Genomic DNA, 22,637 nt, shown 5'->3' with positions numbered 1-22,637 from the left:
TTTGCAAATTGGTTTTTTAAAAAATATTTTTTCTAGTTGTTGATGGACCTTTATTTTATTTATTTATATGTGGTGCTGAAATTGAACCCAGTGCCTCATACATGCTAGGCAAGCACTCTACCACAGAGCTACAGCCCCAGCCCTTGCAAATCATTTTAAAATAAAGTTTTATTATGTCAGTATTCATATTGTGTTTCTGGAAATATTTATAGCTGAGCTTCATCTGCTATGATGATTATTAGCTTTTTGTTTTTCCTGAAGTAAATACTGTAATTGGTTTTTTCTTCTTCATTTGCAACCTTTCCTTGGTACCTGTTGCCAGTTCTTTTCATGCCTTCTAAATACTCAGACAGCTTTCCACAAGGTCAGGCACGCGAGGTGGTCTGAAAGCTCCAGATTCTTTCTTGGCAGTCTCTGGCTTATCACTTGTCCCCAGGCCTGTGGGCACCTTGTGGATGGAGCTTACAGACTCCACTCTATTGACAGGGAGTAGAATCTTTTTTCCACTGTAGTTTTTAACAGGTTCTGGTCGACATGTAGGCAATGTATTGGTACTGAAATATATATTAGCCACTGTTTGCATTTGAGGTGCACATTGATTCCCTTAACTTTTCTCCAAGTCACGTTTATAACTACTGTACTAGCGTACACCAGTCAAACCAAGCACGGGGAGCTGGAGTCCCTCCTTCTAAATCGAAAAAGGGGCAGACACCTGGAGGGGCTCAGTTTGTTGGCCTGGAATTGTACAAAAGACTTAAAGAATTTTTGAAGAATTACTTGACAAATCTTCTTAAGGTAAGACATTTTACATCTCTATTGCACATTTATAATAGAAGGTAAAGAGGAAATGGTAATTCTACCTTAAATGCTCAGTTTTTCACTTTGCTTGTTCATTAAATGTTTTAGTATTGCTTAATCTTTTATCTCTTATAATGATGAAACCTCTATAAAGCATGTTTTCATTTTTTTAAATTAGAAGTTTTGGGCATCCTTATTACCATAATAATGTTGTTCCATAAATTGTTAGCCAGTTTGTATCTGGTGATTAGAGATTGATGAACCCTAGCCAGGCATGGTGTATATGCCTGTAATCCCAGTTACTCAAGAGACCGAAGCAGGAGGATTATAAGTTTGAGGTCATCCTCCGCAACTTAGCAAGACCCTATCTCAAAATAAAAAGGGTTAGGTAAAGTGCTCTTTGGTTCAGTCCCCAGTACAGTGGGGAGAGATGAAGAAATTGATGAACCTTTTCATTTCAAGCATATAATTACGTATCCAGATATTACTATATTTTGAGCCCCATATGGTGTTGTCCATGAAAATGTGTAAACAGGCTGGAGGTGTAGCCTAGTGGTAGAGCACCTGCCTAGCATAAGGAGGCTCTGGGTTCACCTCCGGCACTGAAAAAAAAGTAAACAAGGTTCTTTGACAATCACATTGTTCAAATGTGATCTAGCTTTTTTTGTTTTGTTTTGTTTTTGTTGTTGTTGTTTGTTCTGTTTTTTAGTTTATTTTACAAGCTCATCGGAAACATGCATCATTCTAACACTGTAGTCAGTTGACCACAAACAGTGGTTCATAGTAGTACCGCTTGCACGTTCTCCAGAGACTAAGGTCTTCCTACAACCACTTTGTTTTTTCTATTCACAACACTTTATAAATTGGATATTGTAATTACTTATTTTTTGTTACCAAAGAGCATGACAGTGTACTGTATTATGTAAAAGTATTGATAGGCAGACCATTAGTGATATTTTTGAATTTTAAAAAAAGGTCTATATCATAAGCCAGAATAGCCTAGCTTTGCATTTTAAAGTTCATTTCATATTAAGTGAACAAAAATTTGGTTGTGTTTAGACATGGTCAGGTGTTTGCGTGCATGGTTGGGTCACCTGAGTACAGTTACTCATGGAGCGTCCATTCTGGCAGCCTTGGCCTTCCCGCCTTCGACGTTGCCCTGGCCTGAGTGCGGAGGCGCCCCTCCCCTCTCATTCTCCTCTTCAGTGCTTTTCTGCACAGCACCTGGAAATGGTGGTGCTGCGTTTTTAAAGGGTAGGACATACTTTTTAGATTCCACTAATACGTAGGGAAAAGTTTCCAGTTAGTTTTCTTCAGATAAAAATTGTGGTTTAAGTTGTAGAGATCTCAGTAAAAATACTTAAGAGTAAATGTGCATTTTCTTCATGAGGTCTGGTTAAAGAAGATATATCACACTATTGTACTTATTTTACTTTTATGAAAATGCAACAGATTTCCACAAAAGGCTATAACTTTTTATAATCTTTAAGTAAATTTAAAGACGGGAAAAGCATTTAAAAATTGAGCGTCATGTTTTGCCCTATGTTCTTAGTTAATGTGACATGTTAATTCTTTTAACAGGAAAATTATCAAGAATAGAGATGATTTTAAAGTTAATTCCTTATTAAAAAAAAAGAAGTAGCCATCAGATTCCTAAAGTTTAGAGTACTTTTTGTAAGTGTATATTCATATTTAATGCCATAGAAAAGGTTCTAGTTTAATTTCATGTGAAAGAATTTTTTACTGTGTTCTTGTGAGAATCTATAATAAGTTAGTGTGGTTTTGTACACAGAGTGATTTAAGAATCCTTTTGTATTGGTGTATTTTGTTTCATTAGCTTTTTCTTTGATCTGCGTCCAACAGTCATCTTAAAGCTTTAGTGAACTTGTTTTCAGGATGGAGAGGATCTGATGGACGAGAGCGTGCTGAAGTTCTACACTCAGCAATGGGAAGATTACCGATTCTCAAGCAAAGTGCTAAATGGAATCTGTGCCTACCTCAATAGACATTGGGTTCGCCGTGAATGTGATGAAGGACGAAAAGGAATATATGAAATCTATTCAGTAAGATGTTTTTAAAAATATTTAAAATGTTTCTTAATGATACGTTGTCTTTCAATAAGGAGAACTAGGCAAATGTTAAGCTGTTTTCAGAATATTTATACTAATTTTCTTTATCAATGAATGACTCCTCCATACTTTGTGATAAAGTAGAAGGATGAGAAATGGAGTTATAAAATACAGCTTACACAGTTTTGCACTTACTTTTTAGAAGTGTATTCTTTAATGGTTTAATCACCATCTCATTTTGCAAATCAGGCACCTTGCCTGAGACTCAAGCCCTAAGCATGAGCCTCACACACTCTCCTGTCTGGGAACTCTGTTTCCAGGAGAAGACCTTGAATTAATCATGAAACCACCCCCATCAATACATTTCTTCAGTCAGTGAAGGTTTTTTAGGCTTATTGGTTTTCAAAGTGTGGTTCTCAGCATAATCTGGAAACTTGCTAGGAGCACAAATTCTCAGACCTCGTCCTAGACTTCATTGGACAGTCTACAGGTGGGGCCCGACAGTCTGGTGTTTTTGAACTGTGGTTATGTAAGGTTTTATATATGTCCATACATAAAATTGTTCCTATATTAGCAATATTTTGTTGCTTCACTGTTGCAAATTTAATTAAAGCATAATGTGGCCCAAGGCATGGCTAATTTTTATTGTTTATATAGCTGAATTTCGGCATCAAAATTCTTGTTGTATCATAGTGGTAGTTTTGTTATATACTTAAGTTTTTAACAAAACTTTCTAAGTTTAGTTTTTATTTGAAGTTTTTATACTTCCCTTTTTCTTTTGTTTTATACTCTTTTTTTTTTTTGGTTGACAGATTACATATGTTTACCATGTATTATAACATGGGTTTTTTTGTTTGTTTGGTGCTGGAAATGAAACCCAGGGGCACTTTATCATTGAGCGACATCCTCAGCCTTTTTCATTTTTTATTTTGAAACAGTATCTTATTAAGTTGCTTAGGCCTTGCTAAGTTGCTGAGGCTGGCCTTGAACTTGGAATCCTCCTGCCTCACCCTCCTGGGTTGGTGAGAATATTGGCATGTACCACCACACTACAACTACCAGATGCTTTTTGAAATATGTATGCATTGAGAAATGGTTGAAGTGCTTTTCATTGTCTTTCATGTCAAAATGCTTTCTTGAAACTCCCAAGTTGGCAGAGTAAGAATCAGCATGGTTTTGGATGATTTCATTTTAGAAATCCACTTGACCTAAAGACCATGTATACCACATAACAACATACAGACTTCTAAAAGTACAAGGATACTTGATTAAGATTCAGCTGCTGCTGGTCACAGTGGCACATGCCTATAATCCCAGACACTTGGGAGGCTGAGACAGGAGGATCATGAATTCAAAGCCAGCCTCAGAAAAAGCAAGGTGTTAAGCAACTCACTGAGACCCTGTCACTAAATATTAAAATACAAAATATGGGTGGGGATGTGGCTCAGTGGTTGAGTCCCCTGAGTTCAATCCCCAGTAAACCTACCCCCCCAAAAAAAGATCCAACTTGCTTTTATTATTTTGAATCCACTTTCAAAATTTGTTCTTCCTACATACACCCTTACATGCCATAGCTACTGTTCAGAAATGCAAGAGAGGGCCATAAATTCTAGCAAAGACTAAGTCAGTACCCCTCCTTAGAAACAACGTTCCACTGTGTGCTGTGCTAGTGACACCGCAGAATTCATACAGGAGTTTGGGTGCCAGGCACAGTGGGACAGTTTGTACGGGTGATCTCTCATCATATGTCTGGAATCTCCAGAAAATGGGGCTGCTTGTCAAGAAATCATTTCATGACTACTTGTGAAGTTTTACTTTTTTCGAAACGATTCTTCATTTTTTTTTTTAATATTTATTTTTTAGCTTTAGGTGGACACAGTATCTTTATTTTATTTTATGTGGTGCTGAGGATCGAACCCAGTGCCTCACGCATGCCAGGCAAGCATGTTACTACTTGAGCCACATCCCCAGCCCCCGATTGATTCTTCATTTTTTAACTGTAGAAAGTTTCTTTTCAAGTCAACCAGAGGACATTCGTTTAATTTTCTAGTTGATGTATTCAAATGATGCAACCAGACCGGTTCCCTAACTTGCATTGGAGTTCCTTTGGCCTGCTGCTGGTCCTGCTTCCTCTTCCTGCCAGGCTCTTCTCCCTTAGACCCACCTCAGGTTAGGTCTAAGGGAGTGGTGATTTAAAGTTGCGCTTTTTGGTGACCTGTCAATGCTTTTTAGAAGTTTGTGTGTGCTACAGACCTTTCTGCCTCTCCTCTGCTTTGAGGAAGGCGAGGACAGCCAGAACTCCACAGTGAGGGGCATTTCCAGATTGCCTCCTCCCTGTGTTTCTCCAAGAGGAGGAGTCTCTTCCTTCCGGCATCGTTCGAGCATCTTAGTCATAGCTCCTAATGATGAAATCTTAATTTTTCCCCAATATTAGCCTTCAGTATATATTTATTGTTCATGATTTGTCAAAAAATTTTTTTCTCTTAAATATTGTTTTTAATGCTATTTATTTGAGGAAACACCACTTTTAAAGTCCTTCATAAAATAAATTTACATATAATGTTTTCAGAAATATATCTTTTATAAACCCAGTTGTATCAACTATAGTGAGATTTGTGAAAAATAAAACTAGGATTTATATTTAAAATGAATGTCTCAACAGTTAGCATTTGTGTATTAGACTGTTAAAAATTTCATTTTAGAGTTTAAAATCTATAATTTATCTTACTGAGTATGTCAAAGCTGATGTAATAAATGGAATTATTTTCATCAAATGTGGAAGGTCAAATTAAATTTGTTTGATCCAAGGGACAAATTTATAGGTTGAATCCACTTTTGCCCTTTAAACTGACAGAAAATGTGCTCCTTAAATCAAATTTGTCTTTGTATTTTAACTGTTAAAATGTGAGCCGATAAGCACCTGTACCTTCTCTGCCTCTTGAGATGGGTAGCTCAAGAGTGGCTTTCTGATCTTGTTCTGATAGATTTTTACCAAGGTATATTCTAACTTTGATAAAATTTGGAATTCAGGTTATTTCCTATGACTTCAGTCTTGGGAAAACATAGTAAAAGTATAGATATCTATCACTATTTATTGTATGTATAGTTAATAATTTTTAATTGTTTTATTTATTTTTTCTTTCTTATCCAGCTTGCATTGGTGACTTGGAGAGATTGTCTGTTCAGGCCATTGAATAAACAGGTACCTGCTTGTGTGAGTGCGTGTGTTTTGCTTTTAAAAGTCCCCATTTCATTACTTAACTTTGTCCTCCTCAGGCCTTTGAGAGATTTCAAGAATATCTGTCATAATGCATTGTTTAATGGCTTTGAATGTTTAAGGAATATGTAGTAATATATATTGTGAAATATATCTTCTGTCTTTATTCTTTCTGAAGGTAACAAATGCTGTTTTAAAACTGATTGAAAAGGAAAGAAATGGTGAGACCATCAATACAAGACTGATTAGTGGAGTTGTACAGTCCTATGGTAAATAATTTCCCTTTAATTTATTCATTTTCATATCATATGATAATTATAGCAATGCTCTAACAAGATGCATTTTAAAATATTTTAATATTATCAAGAATGTTGCTAGCATTTACAAAGGTTCTCCTAATTCTCTTCAAGTCAGTGTGATTTTATTGATTTTACCCATCAAAAAAATTGTTTGGTCCTTGTGCCTTAAGGAAATTTGATGGAAAAGAAATACGAATTATTTTCTGGTCTCATTGAATTACTGGATGTAAATATGAGAGAACATTATTGAGCTAAATGATAACCAGAAATCTATATCAGCTTGAAAAATTGAGATTGAGAAACTGATAAAGTAATACAGTGTTTTAAAAACTTGGGTAGCATTGTATTTCTTTGAAAGTTTAAAATTAGAAATTTGTATTGCTTTTTCAAATGTAAAAGTTCTCTAAATGAGCTTTATGGTAATTTGGAAGCATATCTGGGCCTGGGTCAGAATTACTTGCCTTTTAGACATCTTGGATTTTTTTCTTTTCTTTTAGTGAAACAAGTGTTCTTTTATACTAGTAAATAAGAATTACTTTATACCCTCCATTTCACATTAACCTTTTAAGCATAACTTAAACTGAATGCTACACCTAAGTATTTTCTGTGAAATATAACAAAAAAATAGGGTGATTGAAATGTAGCTCGTATTTATTTCTAGTGGAATTGGGGCTGAATGAAGATGATGCATTTGCAAAGGGCCCTACGTTAACAGTGTATAAAGAATCCTTTGAATCTCAATTTTTGGCTGACACAGAGAGATTTTATACCAGAGAGAGTACTGAATTCTTGCAGCAGAACCCAGTTACTGAATATATGAAAAAGGTAAGCTGAAACATAGTACGTACGGTAAACATAAGTTGAAATAGTCGTTGCTCCTTGGTGAGGTCTCGGCACCTGCAGCTGTCCTCGCAGCCCTGCGTTGGCACTATTGTCATGTAGTGCATTTAGCAGGTGCCGTGCTCCTGCTTCTCTAAGACGCTTTTATAAATGATTTTGTAGTCGTGACCGTGACTGCGTGTTCTCTTTGATGTTCTAAGGTTGTAACCATGAGAGCTGCATGCCTTTCATAGTTTGGAGGGTTTCTTCTGGAATGTGGTCTGTGTCCAGTGAGACAATTTTAAGAAATAAGTGTTCTCAGATTTGCAAAGTTAAAGTGTTAGCTTTTTTGTTCCTAGAATATTCCCTAAGAATTTGTAACACAGCCTTCAAGTTTAGATTAGGTTCACATTAGCCTTCTGAAACTGAAGGAGTGGTCCATGTTTCATGCATCCTTTTCTTTTTTTGTACTTAGTGATGTCATCATGAAGTTCTAGTGCAATTATTCTTGGTTCTCTTTCTTAAAATTCAGGTAGCCTAGATGTAGGCTCTCAGAAATGATTAGATCAAGAAGCTGTGAACTTTCTCTGCAGGGCTAGATAGTAGATATTTTAGGCTTTGTGGGCTACGTTGGTCTCTGCTGCAGCTATTCAACCCTGCCATTGTAGGGCAAAAGCAGCCATAACATTATGTAAACAAATAGGTATGACTGGGATCCAGTAAAATTTTATTTACAAAAAACAGGCTGGGAATGTAGCTCAGTGATAGAATGTTTATCTCGCCAGTGCAAGGCCCTGGGTTCAGTCCTCAACACTTGAAAACAAATAAACAAACAAAAAAATCATTGGCTGGCTGCAGTGGCACATGCCTGTATTCACAGTGACTGTGGGGGAGGGGAGCAAGGCAGGAGAATCATGAGTTCAAGGGCAACTTAGGCCCTAAACAACTTAGTGAAACCATGTCTCAAAATCAGAAATAAAAAGAGCTGGGGATGTGGCTTAGTGTTTAAACACCCCTGGGTTCAGTCCCCAGTACCAAACAAAACAATCCAGATAGCAGTAGAATTTGGCATATATGTTATATATAGTTTGCTGACCCAGACCTGGAGACACTAGGAGACTTCCACGGAGCCTCTGGGTCTTACTGAGTCTGATATCTGCTTTGCCCTTTGTCCCCTACTTACTTGAGAGTGAATAGACTACAGAATCACTTTTTCCATAAATGGGGATAGAAAGTGAGTCAGCTTAGAAAATTAGTAAGAGCAATTGCTCTGCTTCAGTCACATGAAGTCCTGTCCTACCCAATTTGTCTGCGGTGGTCTGAATGTATTTTCCTATGGAAGACAGTTGTTGTAAGTGGAGCGTATACGTTTGAAGTTGAAAGTTCTCAACAAATAAATTTCTAATATCTCAAAATATAACCAACCATTCAAAATTATCATCCTTTGTGTATTTTGAGAGTTAAATTGACTTTTTTTGTACTGATCAAACACTAGCTCAACCAGAGTAGTTGTTTTTTTTCATCCAAAGTTTCCAACAACTGTTTGACACATGAACTTTTGAAACATTATCTGTTTCGAATCTTAGTGCTGCCTGTTATTTCATTTTGTAGTGTGACAATGTAGTTTTCATAAACATGTCTCTTAAATTCTACTCTGTGTTTGTTCTTCTAAAACCACGTTTTACTTTTATTTTTTTTTTAAAGAGAGAGAATTTTTTAATATTTTTTTTTCGTTTTCGGCGGACACAACATCTTTGTTTGTATGTGGTGCTGAGGATCGAACCCAGTGCCGTGAGCATGCCAGGCGAGCGTGCTTCCGCTTGAGCCACATCCCCAGCCCCTAAAACCACGTTTTAAAAAGTGGAACCTCTTATCAGAGTGTATGTCCACAGTAGCCATATGAGTCCTTTTTGTGCACTTCTTAGTGTGAGTTGTCATTTTCTCAGTTGTCCATGATGATGAAGACCAGTAGCACTCCAGTGCAAGCAAAATAGCTTTTTAGGGCAGAACCACATGAGCAGGAAAGTCTGGGGAGCAGAGATGTGCACTGGCCTGGTTTGACCAGAATGTGCCTGCCTTTAAGGAAGCCAGTCGTGTGCTTCCTGCATCCTAATTGCATAAATTTGATTTCTTCTTCTTTATTCATTTACTTGCATGCAACATGTGGTGCTGAGAATCGAACCCAGTACCCACACATGCTGGGCAAGTGCTCTACTAGACACTGAGCCATAACCTCAGCCCTCTTCTTTTTTTGATAGCAGGAATTGAACCCAGAGGTACTTAACCACTGAGCCACATCCTAGCCTTTTTAATATTTTATTTAGAGACAAGGTCTTGCTAAGTTGCTTGAGCCTTACTAAGTTGTTGACGCTGGCTTTGAATTCCATCCTCCTGCCTCAGCCTCCTGAGCCGCTGGGAAGACAGGCATGTGCCACTGTGCCCAGCAATTTGATTTCATCATAGAGGAATTAAAGGTTTGGCCCAGAGCCATCTGGCTCATACCTAACATGACTTCTAGCACATTTCAGAAGTCTGTAATGCAAAAAGTCTGCAAGCATGAAATTGGAATTGAGAGTCATACAAACAATTTTGCTCTTATTTAATGGCCTTGCATCTGATGCTGGACTGTGAATCTAGGTTAAAATCCCTATGCCACTAAGGAGATAACCTTTCTATTCCTCAGTTTCTCACCTGTGAAGTTGGAAATAATAATAGGTAAGAATGAGGATTAAATGAGCCTTAATTTCTAAATAATCTGAGATTTTTTAAAGTATATATGTATGTATAAAAGTGAGTATAGAAGAGTGTAGGGCAGAAAGCTAGCAGGATGGAAGGCTTTGGTCTTCCACGTTAGTGCCTCCCAGAACCTCAGTGCCTGGGATGCAGTGCCACAGGCGGACAGGAGGCAGCTCTGATTCAGTGACTCAGAAGGTTTTTCATTAAGACTGTAAAACTCCTGAACAACACTGAGGTCAAGAGTGGACCTTCAGAAACTCGGTGCTTTCAGCAGCTAGTTTGGGCTAGATCCTCAGATTCCGTGAAGGTCCCTGCTCACTCTCCTGTTGGCGGGAGTATTTCAGTGGAGACATTTGAGAATCTGGCGCATCCTTCTAAGGACAGCTTTGATGACTGAACAACTGGAAGCCACATTAATGTTTTTAAAATATCTTACTGTCCTATGTGACTGAGACTAATCTAAGCTACAGAAACTTTGACTATTCTGGGTTCCTAATGTTTCTTTTTCTTAGTTTTTTAACTTCAAAATTAAAATAATGTCAGTTAATTTGCTCACCCTTTATGGTCTGCTTTTCTTTTTTTAAACCTGAAACTGATCCTAACAGAATTAATTTAGGGTAATCTTTTGTAGGTTACTTCTACTTTGAGTTTGGTCTCGGTGTTCTAAAACTGTCTGCCAAGCACACTGATGAAGAGCTTGCTTGTCTTAAAGAGTTTAGGAAGAGGGTAAAAGGTCATCCTTTCTAAAACATGCCCACACCCAGCACCTAGGCCCATGGCTGATTCACCAGTGTGTGAAATAAGCTCGGCAGAGCCCCTATGGCCACGAATGCCTCCCCAGTCCCTTGGGCACCTGCTTGCTCTCCTGCTGCTTGGCTCTTTCGGGAAGGGTCTGTGAAATGCTGCTATTTCTAGCTTAAAGGGGGAAAGCCAGTGCCCCTCAGTGAATCAGCAGTGATGTGGAAGCCTGATCTTTCATCTGGGCAAGAAGTATAAAGTTTGTCTAGCTGCCCAGGGGGATTATGTCCTTCCAAGAAACAGGCGTAACTTGAACCCCAGAGCAAGGGTGCTGCTGGGTCTCCATCTTCTGTTTCATCAGCCTTCATCCTTGAGGTACTGGCTGGAGGAAATACTGCAGTTTTGCCACCAGATCTGAACTGGGAACTCCTGGGTGAAGCACAGGAAGTGTCTCATTATTTTAATAGGACTTTGTGATCAGAGAAACAGAATTACACAGGCTTTCAGGAAAATAAAAATAACACGACCCTGCTAGCCTGGGACACTTAACTGATTGTGTATATAAACCAGATTGTAATACTGCGATAGGTTTTTTTGTAACCTCTCCATTAATGATTCGTTGTGTTAACATTTTATATTTATTTTGGCAGATAATTATATTTCATTTACCAAATATGCTATAGTTTATTTTAGCATGTTGAATTAGGTAAAATTAATTTCCTTTTAATTGGAAATTTAATAACTTCAAACTTTTTACATTAATTTGTACATTATCTCTTCCTTTCCTTTCTCGTGTTTTATTCAGATGCATTTGCTGGTGTGCTGTGCATCGTCACACATTAGGACTATTGTCCAAATCCACTTTCACCTTAGCCCTCAGTGGCATGTGTGATAAGGCTGCAGCTCTGTTCTGTGGTTTAACACCTGTCCCCTGGTTGCTCTGGGTAGCCCAAGCCTTCCCAGCCAGTTGTTTTATGTTTTCTTGGCTCTTGAGTATTTCTTCATTTCCAGTTGAATTTTTCCAGATTTACCCAAAATTATACCAAATTCAAAAATCATTTTGAGTACTGGCATTTTTACAATTCAAAAGAAGTTTTTGTCTCTTTGTTCAGATTACATGAATAATTTGAGACTGTCGATGACATTTTCTCCTTGCTCTGACGATTTAGTGCTTCCTTGGTGATGCTGTGCACCACACTTTTTGGTGATGGAGTCTAGAACTCGCTGAATTTAAGTCATTTTGCTCCTCTGTTCAAGTGCCTATTTTTCTGTCCTCCTTGGAGGGAAACAGGAAATCGAGGTGTGTAAATAACCCAGTGGATTGGCAAGAGATGGCTAGCTATATTGTTTTTCTTTACATGTTTTGAAGGCTGTATATTTTTTTCTTTAAAACTTTTTTAAAGCCTTATTGCTAATGATTATTCCTGAGTAATCATTTCCAGGATTGTGATGGTGTGATCCTTGACTTCAGGTAGCCTTCAATCAAAAGTAGAGCTTCTTACATGGTGTCTGTGTTCAGGGAGGGTCTTTAGGTTTTTCAGGTTGGAGACATTAACACCCAAAAAAGGTGAAATATCACTTATCTGAAGGAGAAAAATTGTTGTAAAGATATTCAAACTGTTAATAATAGTAGCTCTGTCAGGGCTTTTGGATAGGACTTGAAACACTTCTGTGTATTTAAATATGGCCATTTAAATATCCCCTTTTTCATGATTTATTTTATTAGAACAGATTTGTGAATTTAATTTTCCATTATTCACTTTAAAGAGTTCTTTAAAAGCAAATCAAAACCACTCAATTAATTCTCTGCAGGCAGAGGCTCGTCTGCTTGAGGAACAGCGAAGAGTTCAGGTTTATCTTCATGAAAGCACGCAAGATGAGCTGGCCAGGAAATGTGAGCAGGTCCTTATCGAAAAACACTTGGAAATTTTCCACACAGAGTTTCAGAATTTATTGGATGCCGACAAGAATGAAGGTGAGCCACTAAAACTTGTCAAATGTGGGCACTCGCTTTGAGCTGCGATGTGCTGCTGTCTGCAGTGTCCATCGTTGTTGAAAAGATTCATGTGTGGCCCTTACTGCATGTTGGTTGCAGATTCCTGTGGTGTTTGGGTATAAAAGAGCATCTCTTCAGTTTAATTTTATATATAACTTGTTCCATACACTTTTAGTGTTAAATGATGTTACCCCCTAATTCTTTCTTGAGTATTCTTCCTTTGAAAATTCTTAGAGACAACAAGACTATTTTATAGTCCCTTAACCTCTCCTTGCTTTACTGGGATGTGTAAGGAGTACAGTCAGACATAGATATTTGTATTTCAGGTTCTTTCTCTGCTTCTCATAAATTGAACATGTACAATACATAGTCAATGAAGAATTTGGGGTCCCATTTGTGACGTTTATAGTTCAGATGGTGATCCATGTTCTCCTTAAATTTATTCATTTCTTAAACATATCTAAGTGCCTATTATGTGTCAGGCATAGATAATATCTCAGTGTTGAGAATTTTAAGAAGCATTAGATACACTAATTAAAAGAACCTCTTCTCTATAATGTTAGTAGATTCTCATAGTAAGGAGGGGAATACACTTACTTCTATAGTAGCATAATTTTATTGTAACTTTTAGCAAAATATACATAAAGAAATACACAAATAGAAAATATTGTTTTAATGCTTTTGATTATTTTTAATTTGTATGCTTTTGATTATATACATATCTAATAAGAGATGTCTTATTTCAGAATGTCTTCCATCTCAATATAAATATGTAATTAGTGGAATAGATACAGAGTTTTTTCTGTGCATAAAGGTGACTGCCTTCTTCTTGCAGATTTGGGACGCATGTATAATCTTGTATCTAGAATCCAGGATGGCCTAGGAGAGTTGAAAAAGCTGCTGGAGACACACATTCATAATCAGGGTCTTGCAGCAATTGAGAAGTGTGGTGAAGCTGCCTTAAATGTAAGTAATACTCAGTTGAAAACAGTGGCCTCAGTATTTTCACACAGCTGCAAGCACGTGTGATGCATCTCTGTTGTTCATCCAGGTAGTTAAGATTCTTCAAAACAAGCAAACTTGTTTTGACTCTTTGAAATAAGAGTTCAGGGACTACTTCCTCCCGCCCCCCCAAGCAAATACCTGCATGAATCATTCTGGCCCCTTTGAGGCATTGAAGACGTCAGTTTTTTTCCCCTCCCTGGAACTTTGATCCAAGTTGTACCCTCCAACTGAAGATCACAAGACTGTTTGCACCAAAGAGGCCCCAAAATTTATAGCATTGTTTAGTGCTCTCCCTGCTCAAGGAGCTACCTAGAATGTTCCTGCTAGGTTTTTTGTAATTGAGGTGCTGATTTTACATGGGAAGTATCAGGTTTCCAAGACACAAGTCAGTTGTCTTCAGTTTGGTTCCTGTGATGGACTTTAATTTTTAAATGTTTGGGAGAACTAATGGAGAAGAAAAGTTTCTAAATTGGAGCTGGTCCTTTCCCCTGAGCTGAGAAAACTTTTCTGACTCTGATTTTATTGTGCTTAATGTTAATTATTTTTGACAATATTGACTTTAGGATTTTTTTTTTTTAATCCTTATTTCTCTATTATCTTTGGAAAGTTCCTTTTCCATATTTATTTTGGGGATTGAGAATTCTCAGGCCCATCTATGAGTCATTAGAGGGATGTATGTAAAGCTCTTTCTTTAGGTTTATAAAGTGATTAACTTTACATTTACAACTTGGGAGGGAGCTGGCTTAATAATGGTTTTGTGGAAAAGGTCTCCAGGTTTTAGTAAAAGGTTAAGTATGAACTCCCCAGTATGGGGACGCATGATGCCATTATAGTGTGACTGATGCAGACCTGGACTGTCTGCCTTGGTTCACACCCCGGCTCTGCTGCTTACTAATGCTGTGACCTTCCACAAGGAGCTGTCACAGCGACCCCAAAGAAAAAGGTATTTGTGTCTCTTGTGTGGTTATTTTGTGCAGCCCAGTTCAACTGGAGTAAACCCTGAGCCTTTTAGTCTCAAGAACAGAAACCTGGCAGTTGGCGTCCAACGTGGGCTGAAAGATCTGAGTCTTTAAGCCACCGGGACAAAAGCAATAAATGCTGGCTCTTAACGGGACTCCAATTTAAATTTTAAAAGTCTAGGGAAGTTGAAAGTTCTCTCCAGAAGTTAAGCATGCTTAGGATTGCAGAGTATTGACTGCTGAATTGTAGAAAGTAAGTGAAAATCTGTGACCTTAAGGGTCCTCAGGAAGAGAGACCAAGAGCGCACTCTGACCCCTTTTATTGAGGAGAAGCTATGCAAATGAGGCAAGGGGTCAGGTTTCAGGGGGCTGAGTCTATCTTCATGATGTCCACTGTCAGCAGGTTGACTGACACCTGGGTAGGCCACACCCAAAGGCACAGTAAGAGAAGGGGACACATACAAGGCACTTCCATGGGAGATTCTATCCTCAACAGGGCAAGGGGCTATATTACAAAGGAACAGGTGAGCGTAGCTCCACCCATGGGGCTGTAGCAAGACACACCCATGCACGAGACACCAACCCTCGAACCCAAGAAGGGTGGGGAAAGCTCCGCCACATTTCTGCGACTGAGCACCTCAGCACCCAGCTGGGGAATGTGACCCAGTCACATGCAAGGTTGGTCTCCCACACCCGAACACACACAGACTGGCACAGGAGGCACCTCAGAAACCCGCTGGGCACTGAGGACAGTCTGCATGCATACAGATTGTTAGCTGTTTTACTCTGTAGTTGATGGTTTATGTTTATTGTGTGCACATTCCTGAAACTTTGGCTTCTCTGTGTTCTCTCTTTGTTTTGTGTGGAGATAAAGTTATCCCAAAGACAAAGTGCTTATGAGGAAGGATTAGAGACCCCCAAATTATTAGGCGGTGTTTCTTACTTCTTTCATTTCTTTCCCCTAATTTCTTCTCAAAGAAGAGAAGGTCCTTACCTTTTTCGGAGGTAAGGGCTGTGAACAAGGCCCCAGTTGTGTGCCATTTTACGTCTTTTGGTGTGGACTCCTGCCTGTCCTCAGAATTCTCAAAACTCAAGTCACAATCTGCTCTGGTTGGCTCCTGGATGGATGAAAGACAAGGATGCTAACTGAGCCCTCCAAGGTGCTGTAGAGAAGAGCAGGTGTCAAGGACTGTTCAGATCTGTTACTGGCCTGGGGAAGCACCAGTTTCCATATGAATGGTGAAGGGTGCTCCCTCACCTGTAGCACCTGGGATACCCTTGGCAGTATTCTTTAATGACGCTAGATCATTCATGACATATTTAGATGTTAAAGTAACACTTAGGGTCACAGTGGACCCTCTGAAATCATATCCAACACTATGTGAGCTCTCTGGGCACCTCTTTGATGCCATTTTTGGGATACCTTGTTAGGGACAGGTGAAATAAAAAGTTATGCAGACCTTTAAGTATATTTCCTTTTTAAATTTCTTAAAATTTGTTCTAATTAGTTATACCTGACAGCAGAACATATCCTGACACATGGTACACAGTGGAGCACAGCTTCCCCTTCCTCTGGCTGTACCTGGTGCAGAGCCACCCCAAGAGTAATGCCATCCTTCCCACCCTCCCTGCCCTCTGCTAACCCAGAGTCCCTCGTCTTCCCTGTCCTTCCCTTCCCTGTCCTGGAGGTCACCATGCGCAGCAGGCAAGTTGCAGTGTCTTCGTGCAGTCTGTCCGGCAAGAGAGGCAGCCATCGGCAGGCACCTGTGCTAGGACTGGGGCAGTGTGTGGCAGGGGAGGCAGAGCCTGTCTTGGAAGTTCAGTGAAGTCTTCAAAAAGCTAGGCAGAGGGGTCCCCACAGATGAGCCTCAGTGGTCAAAACGTACCCATTCCAAGCAGAGACCCTGCGTGACTGGAAGTTCCTGCTGAAAGGGAGGGCTGACCCTGACTCTAAAAAAAAATATTTTAAAAAAGGGCTAGGGATGTGGCTCATTGGGTAAGCACTCCTTGGCTCTGTGACCTTTGCCTCCCCACAGCCACCCTTCCATTTCATTCCCATGTTTCCTTTTGCTGGAGACTCCTTGTTGCCCCAGCACTTGCCCTGGCTACGCGGAACTGGACCCTGTGGCTTATGGCCACCAATGCAAGCCCACACGCTTCTTCCAGTTGGTTCTGCCATCTCCACCCTCCCCACTCCACTGCCGGCCCTCTGACTGAGCTCCTAGCTGAGTTCAAGATTGGTCCCACTGGCTGATTCCAACCAAAATAAAGTACAGAATTTGGATTTGTAATGTCAAAAACTAAAATGATTTGCCAGAGCTATCACTTAGAAAATGTTTAGTCAAAGGAGATTTTCTCTCTCTCTCTCTCTTATTTATTTATATATATATATATCAGAATGTCCTGTGTGTTTCAGTGGTCAAACAAAAGTTCTGATCTTATTTGTTAATTTCTTTGAAAATGCATATAAACCTTTTAGATTTGGGCTTTTTTGTTGTTGTTTGTTATTTTTTGTTTTTGTGTGTGTGGTGGCAGTACTAGGGATTGAACCCAGGGATGCTGTACCACTGAGCTGCATCCCTTTTATTTATTTATTTTTAATTTTTATGTTTCTTGAGACAAGGTCTCACTGAGTTGCCCAGGCTGGCCTTGAAGTTGCCTCCTCCTTTAGCCAGGAAGATAGGCCTGCACCACCCCACCTGGCTAGAGTATGCTACAGCAGCACATACAGTTGAACTCCCAGTAACCACCTTTTGTTTCTGTTTTTCCCTCTATCTAAGGACCCCAAAATGTATGTACAGACAGTGCTAGATGTTCATAAAAAGTACAATGCCCTGGTAATGTCGGCCTTCAACAACGACGCTGGCTTCGTGGCTGCACTTGACAAGGTGGGTCTGTTCCCGTGGCTCGCCTGCAGCGCGCAGGGGCGAGATGCTTTTCTCTGACTGTCTCTCCTGCCTGCAGGCGTGTGGTCGGTTCATAAACAACAACGCAGTTACCAAAATGGCCCAGTCATCCAGTAAATCCCCTGAGCTGTTGGCGCGATACTGTGACTCCTTGTTGAAGAAGAGGTATTACCCTTTGTGTTTTTGCCTGTGCCTCTGTTTAAAATCTCAGCTTTTATCTGAGGAGTTAAAATTTACATTATGGTTCTATGTGGATTGGATTTTAATTTTGGTACCTTTTGAGAAAATGCCTCAAAGATAATGCATCACGTTTCCAGTTGGAAATTTGTACCAGCTCCCGCGGGCTGTTTGCAGAAAGCAGAGACCACATATCTAGTGCTGTGTTACTCTGTGTACTTTAAGACATTATTTTTCATTTGATGAGTTTGTTATGTTGCTGTTTCATAGTCTTTATTTTTTAATCATTTTATTTCTCAACTGGTACTTTCCCTAATCTTATTTATGATTTATGTGTATTCAGAGTGGAAGTGACATCGTCAGATGTGCTTCTCTCTCCACATGTGTCAAGTTCTCACTGATTGTGTGTGTCCCCATGTGTCCCTGTGTCCATCCCCAACCCCATCCTGCTTTCCCTCAGGTTCTCCTTCCCTTCCACAGTTCCTCTCAGATCAGAGGTGCTCAAGGTCTGCTTCACAACCCTGAATGTCACATCAACAAATGTTAATGAAGGGAGACAGTTCCCTTCCGGCTCTCTGCTACAGTAGTTTCCCACACAAATTGTACTGGTTTGATATTGGTAAATTATTCTTAGAGAACAGTCTAAGAACATGACCTCAATACCAAAAAGCCCAAGAATACCTACATATACCAGCATAAAAAGACCAGAGACAAGTCTCACATAAGAAGAGAGTTGCAGAAATCTGAAGTTTGAGCAACCCAGATTCTTCAGTGAACTGAGGAATTATTCCTGGAAATACAATCTGTGTAGCCTCCTGGAACTTCGAGCCCAGCTCAGCAGGAGCAAGCCTTGAGGGTCTCCAACCTTAGCTGGGAACCTTGGGAAAACCACATGGGCTTTGTGGTAGAAGATGGGGAAACATTTGGTAAAGGTCAATAGCTCTCTCTCTAAAAATTAGTTAATTTTAAAAAATAGCTATCTCTAGCAACACGCCCCCCACCAACCCCTACCAGTGAGAACTTGAGTAGTTGGTGATCTTTCTGCTTACTACCACCACGCTGGGCTCGTGCGTGATTTCAGCTCTTCTCATCAGATGCTCTAGTATGTGCTTTCTAAGAATGAAAAAGGGCTTGACATTGCAATGCTTCCTGTGACTTATGTCACCTTTTTTAGAATGTAGCATATTAAGTAATTTAAATATGGAGATAGTCTGAGGTTTTCAGGTTACTGGTGTCCTTTTTAACCCATTGTCTTTTCTAAATGGCCCTAATCAAATCTATGATGTGTCATCAGTTAAGTCTGCTGAAACACAGTGGCAGAGAAATTTCCAGGCATTCCTTTAGCGGGTGCTGAGTGACTGCTCCTGGGAGCGCGGCTGCCTGACCAGCCAGTGAAGGACAGGTAGTCTCTGAGCTGGATGTTCTCAGGCTGTCTATGCCTCCCTCTATGCGGCACTTAGGCCACCAAAAGGAAACGATGTACCTTTTAATTTTTTCAAAGCTAAATTACAGCAGACTGTAAAAAGCAATCAGAAAAGTGACCCTCACTTACTGAAATGGATTATCTTAAAGGATAGCGTCATGTTTTTCTTGGGGGCTTTTTTTTCCCTAACTATCTCCTGTTGGATATTCTAAATATTCCTTCACAGTCCGTTCTTTGGTGTAACTGGGGCTTACCAGGTCACCTCAGTGAGGAGGGCCAACCCTCCGGCAGCCTCAGGTCTGGCCTGGTCTAGGAAGCGGATCACTTACGCTCCGCCCACTCTCTGATAGGGTCATTTGGCCAAGTGGTGCTTGTGTAAACGCCTGCTCTTTGTTTTAAAACATGGTACCTTTTTTAAAATTTCAGTTCCAAGAACCCAGAAGAGGCAGAACTAGAAGACACACTCAATCAAGTGGTAAGGCGTTCCGCGGCCACCTCTGTGCTTCACTAGTTGTTGTGAGGCTGTGTATGTTGGGCAGTGATTTTATTTTGAATCGATGATTTTATTCCTTAAATTGAGGCATTACTGTCCTCGTTGACACTAAGCCCAGGCCAGCTCCATGTACTTCAGTGGACTGGCGGAAATGCTTAGTGCCAGTGCTCTGGGCTGGATTTTGCCTTCATACACGTTGGCACACAGGCCTGGCCAAAACCAGGCACACTGTGCGTCCTGGCATGTGGACTGCCACCTTGAGAGCGTGCTTCATGAGTGCGTCCTCTCGTGGCTTTGTCAGATGGTTGTCTTCAAGTACATAGAGGACAAAGATGTGTTCCAGAAGTTCTACGCGAAGATGTTGGCCAAGAGACTCGTTCATCAGAACAGTGCGAGCGATGATGCCGAAGCGAGCATGATCTCCAAGCTCAAGGTGAGTGTCCTCTTTCCTGGAGACCCTGAGCCCTCAGACCGCATCCATCCAGTCGTGTTTACTGGGTTGTCCAGGGGCAGAGGAGTTGCCCAGTGCACTCTGCCACTCCACCGCCGGCCACAAGGCTGGGTTGTTGTGCTGTTTGCTCTGGGGTTTTCTGTTTTGCCCCTGAGCCCTGTCCCTGGGTACAGGTGGGGCGGCCAGCCTTTCCAGGGCTGTCCGTGACTCAGCATGTTTCACATGACCCAGAATCAGGGTCAGTGCCGTCTTTGTCTGCTCAGACACTAAAGCCAAACACCTTAGACCAGAGGCTTCGGAAACAGCAGTTGGTTCTCAAAACTCTGGAGGTGGAGCTCCAAGACCAGGTTGCTGGCCAGCTGAGTACAGCTGCGCCTTCTCTCCCTCTCCTCACCTGGCAGAGAGCACGTTACAAGTTCTGTCCAAGAGGACACCAAGCCTGGGATCTAGACCTAGTTGCCCCAAAGGCGCCCCCTCCGAGTACCTTCACCCACGTGGCTGGAGCCTCAACACTGGGGATGGGGGTGGGGTTGGGATAAAGGACAAATCACATCATCTATGCGTTCTACCTGAGGGTGGGGATGCTGTGCTCTTGGATGCTGAAACAGTGGTTTGGTATGCATTAAGATTTCACTGTTTCACATGTAGTGACAGTGTCATGTAGTGACAGTGTATCAACTTTAATCATCACGCTTTTATACCATACCACATAACTAAACGTTATTAACTCAGGGAGTAGTTTGACGTGATTGAGTCATGCCATGCTCTTACTCTTCTGAAATTGCCTTGTGCACGTTGCTATTTCTGTACAAATGAGTGAAACAGTATCTGGATCCTTTCAGCAAGCGTGTGGTTTTGAGTATACTTCCAAGCTCCAGCGGATGTTCCAGGACATTGGTGTGAGCAAAGATCTGAATGAGCAGTTCAAAAAGCACCTGACGAATTCAGAACCGCTAGACTGTGAGTATCAAGTGTTCTCCTGCAAGCAGGGTTCTTTGCAGCCAAAGAGAGAAATAACAACACCATTAGCAACAGTGGCAGGTGCTCCGCCAGCCATCGAGACGGAGTAGTAGGAAGTCCCGTCCCCCGCCCCCCGCATACCACACGATCCTCCTGATCCTGGGGGCCTGGGCATGGCTCTCTTCTCTGGCCTCCAAGTTCACCCCACACAGATGAGGGGTGCATGGGCTTGTTTGTCTTGTCCTATTTTGAACCTTACTTTGGATCTATTCTAGAAATTTTGTTGTTTTTAGGAAAAAAAAATTAGAGTGGGTGTTCTGGGGATTGAACTCAGGGCATTCAGCCACTGAGCCACATTCTCAGCCCTATTTTGTATTTTATTTAGAGTCAGTGTCTCACTGAGTTGATTAGCGCCTCCTTTTTTGCTGAAGCTGGCTTTGAATCTGCGATCCTCCTGCCTCAGCCTCCTGAGCTGCTGGGATTACAGACATGCGCCACTGCACCTGGCCAGAAATTTTTTTTTAATATTTACTTTTTTTTTTTTTTAATAGATGAACACAATACCTTTATTTTATTTTATATGGTGCTTAGGATCGAACCCAGCACCTCACGCATGCTAGGTGAGCGCTCTACCTCTGAGCCACAACCCCAGCTCCTAGAAATTTTTTTGATTACAAGAAAAACAGTGAGTCAAACTAGACGTTGCAACTTCAGGTCAGAGTTAGGACTATTATAGACAATGCAAGCGACTCAGTGCACCAGAGAGAGCAGTCAGGGTCCTGCTTTAGGGTCTTGCGGTGGTGGTGGGAGGCAGGTTTGTGCCAGCATTGTCAGCTGATGTCATGTGCTAACCACGCTAACCCACTGGTAAGCTTGGCAGTTTTGCCAGTGGGCCTTCTGCCATCTGTTAAGGTGAAAGTCTTGTTAACAATTCATGGGTTACACGGGCCCAGCTTGGTCTCCTCACAAGCCGTAAGCTATTGTGCAGTGCCTGTGACCCGAGGTGGCAGGTAGACTGCATCATGCGCAGCAGAAAAAGACAGTGGGCAAACAGAACGGCACAGGGTATCACGGCTCTTCTTTGACAATAACACGTAAAACTTAAACTTGGACTCTTCTGTCTTTTACTAATTTTAATTAAATAAAATGTTTGTTTAATTCTTAATTTACATTCAAGCAGGATTCTTCATTTAACATGTTTTGACTAAGGATTTCGTGTTTATCTGAAACAATGGAATGTTCTGGCTTGTAAGACTAAAGGTATTTCTAAATTTTCACCCCCTCCCCCAGTGGACTTCAGTATCCAAGTCCTGAGCTCCGGGTCGTGGCCCTTCCAGCAGTCCTGCACATTCGCCTTGCCGTCCGAGGTAAGGATGGCTCTACCCACTGCTGTTGGGGCTGAGCAGAGATAGACAGGGCAGCAGGCCCCACTGTGGCATGGTCCCTGCTGGCCAGGCACTCTGCTGAGTCACAGGGCCTGCGATAAACATCTGATGGCAGCTGCTGGGCTTGAAGTGGAAGCCCCATTTGGCTTTACCCTTCAGTGCTTCCAGAACTTTCCAGTAGTCTCCTCTAGCCCCGACTTCTATGT

At 40.9% G+C, this 22,637-nt stretch overlaps 1 protein-coding gene across 6 annotated transcripts in view; it reads left to right on the top strand.

Annotated features, from left to right (window-relative positions):
• Positions 1–22,637, top strand: part of Cul1 (cullin 1) — an 83,261-nt gene that overhangs the window by 51,822 nt on the left and 8,802 nt on the right. For all 6 annotated transcript variants that reach the window (XM_048786759.1, XM_048786758.1, XM_048786761.1 and 3 more), the window contains 13 exons: positions 621–795; positions 2,694–2,861; positions 6,019–6,069; positions 6,263–6,353; positions 7,045–7,208; positions 12,489–12,651; positions 13,508–13,638; positions 17,417–17,524; positions 17,601–17,707; positions 19,569–19,617; positions 19,937–20,068; positions 20,929–21,046; positions 22,337–22,413. In XM_048786759.1, the coding sequence (XP_048642716.1) occupies positions 621–795; positions 2,694–2,861; positions 6,019–6,069; positions 6,263–6,353; positions 7,045–7,208; positions 12,489–12,651; positions 13,508–13,638; positions 17,417–17,524; positions 17,601–17,707; positions 19,569–19,617; positions 19,937–20,068; positions 20,929–21,046; positions 22,337–22,413 (1,534 nt within the window). The remainder of the gene's footprint in view (positions 1–620; positions 796–2,693; positions 2,862–6,018; positions 6,070–6,262; positions 6,354–7,044; positions 7,209–12,488; positions 12,652–13,507; positions 13,639–17,416; positions 17,525–17,600; positions 17,708–19,568; positions 19,618–19,936; positions 20,069–20,928; positions 21,047–22,336; positions 22,414–22,637) is intronic.

Source organism: Marmota marmota, unplaced genomic scaffold (assembly GCF_001458135.2).
Source record: "Marmota marmota marmota unplaced genomic scaffold, marMar, whole genome shotgun sequence".
Classification (NCBI taxonomy): Eukaryota; Metazoa; Chordata; class Mammalia; order Rodentia; family Sciuridae; genus Marmota; species Marmota marmota.
The sequence above is the reverse complement of the archived record's forward strand: the minus strand, read 5'-3'. Positions and strand labels throughout refer to the sequence as shown.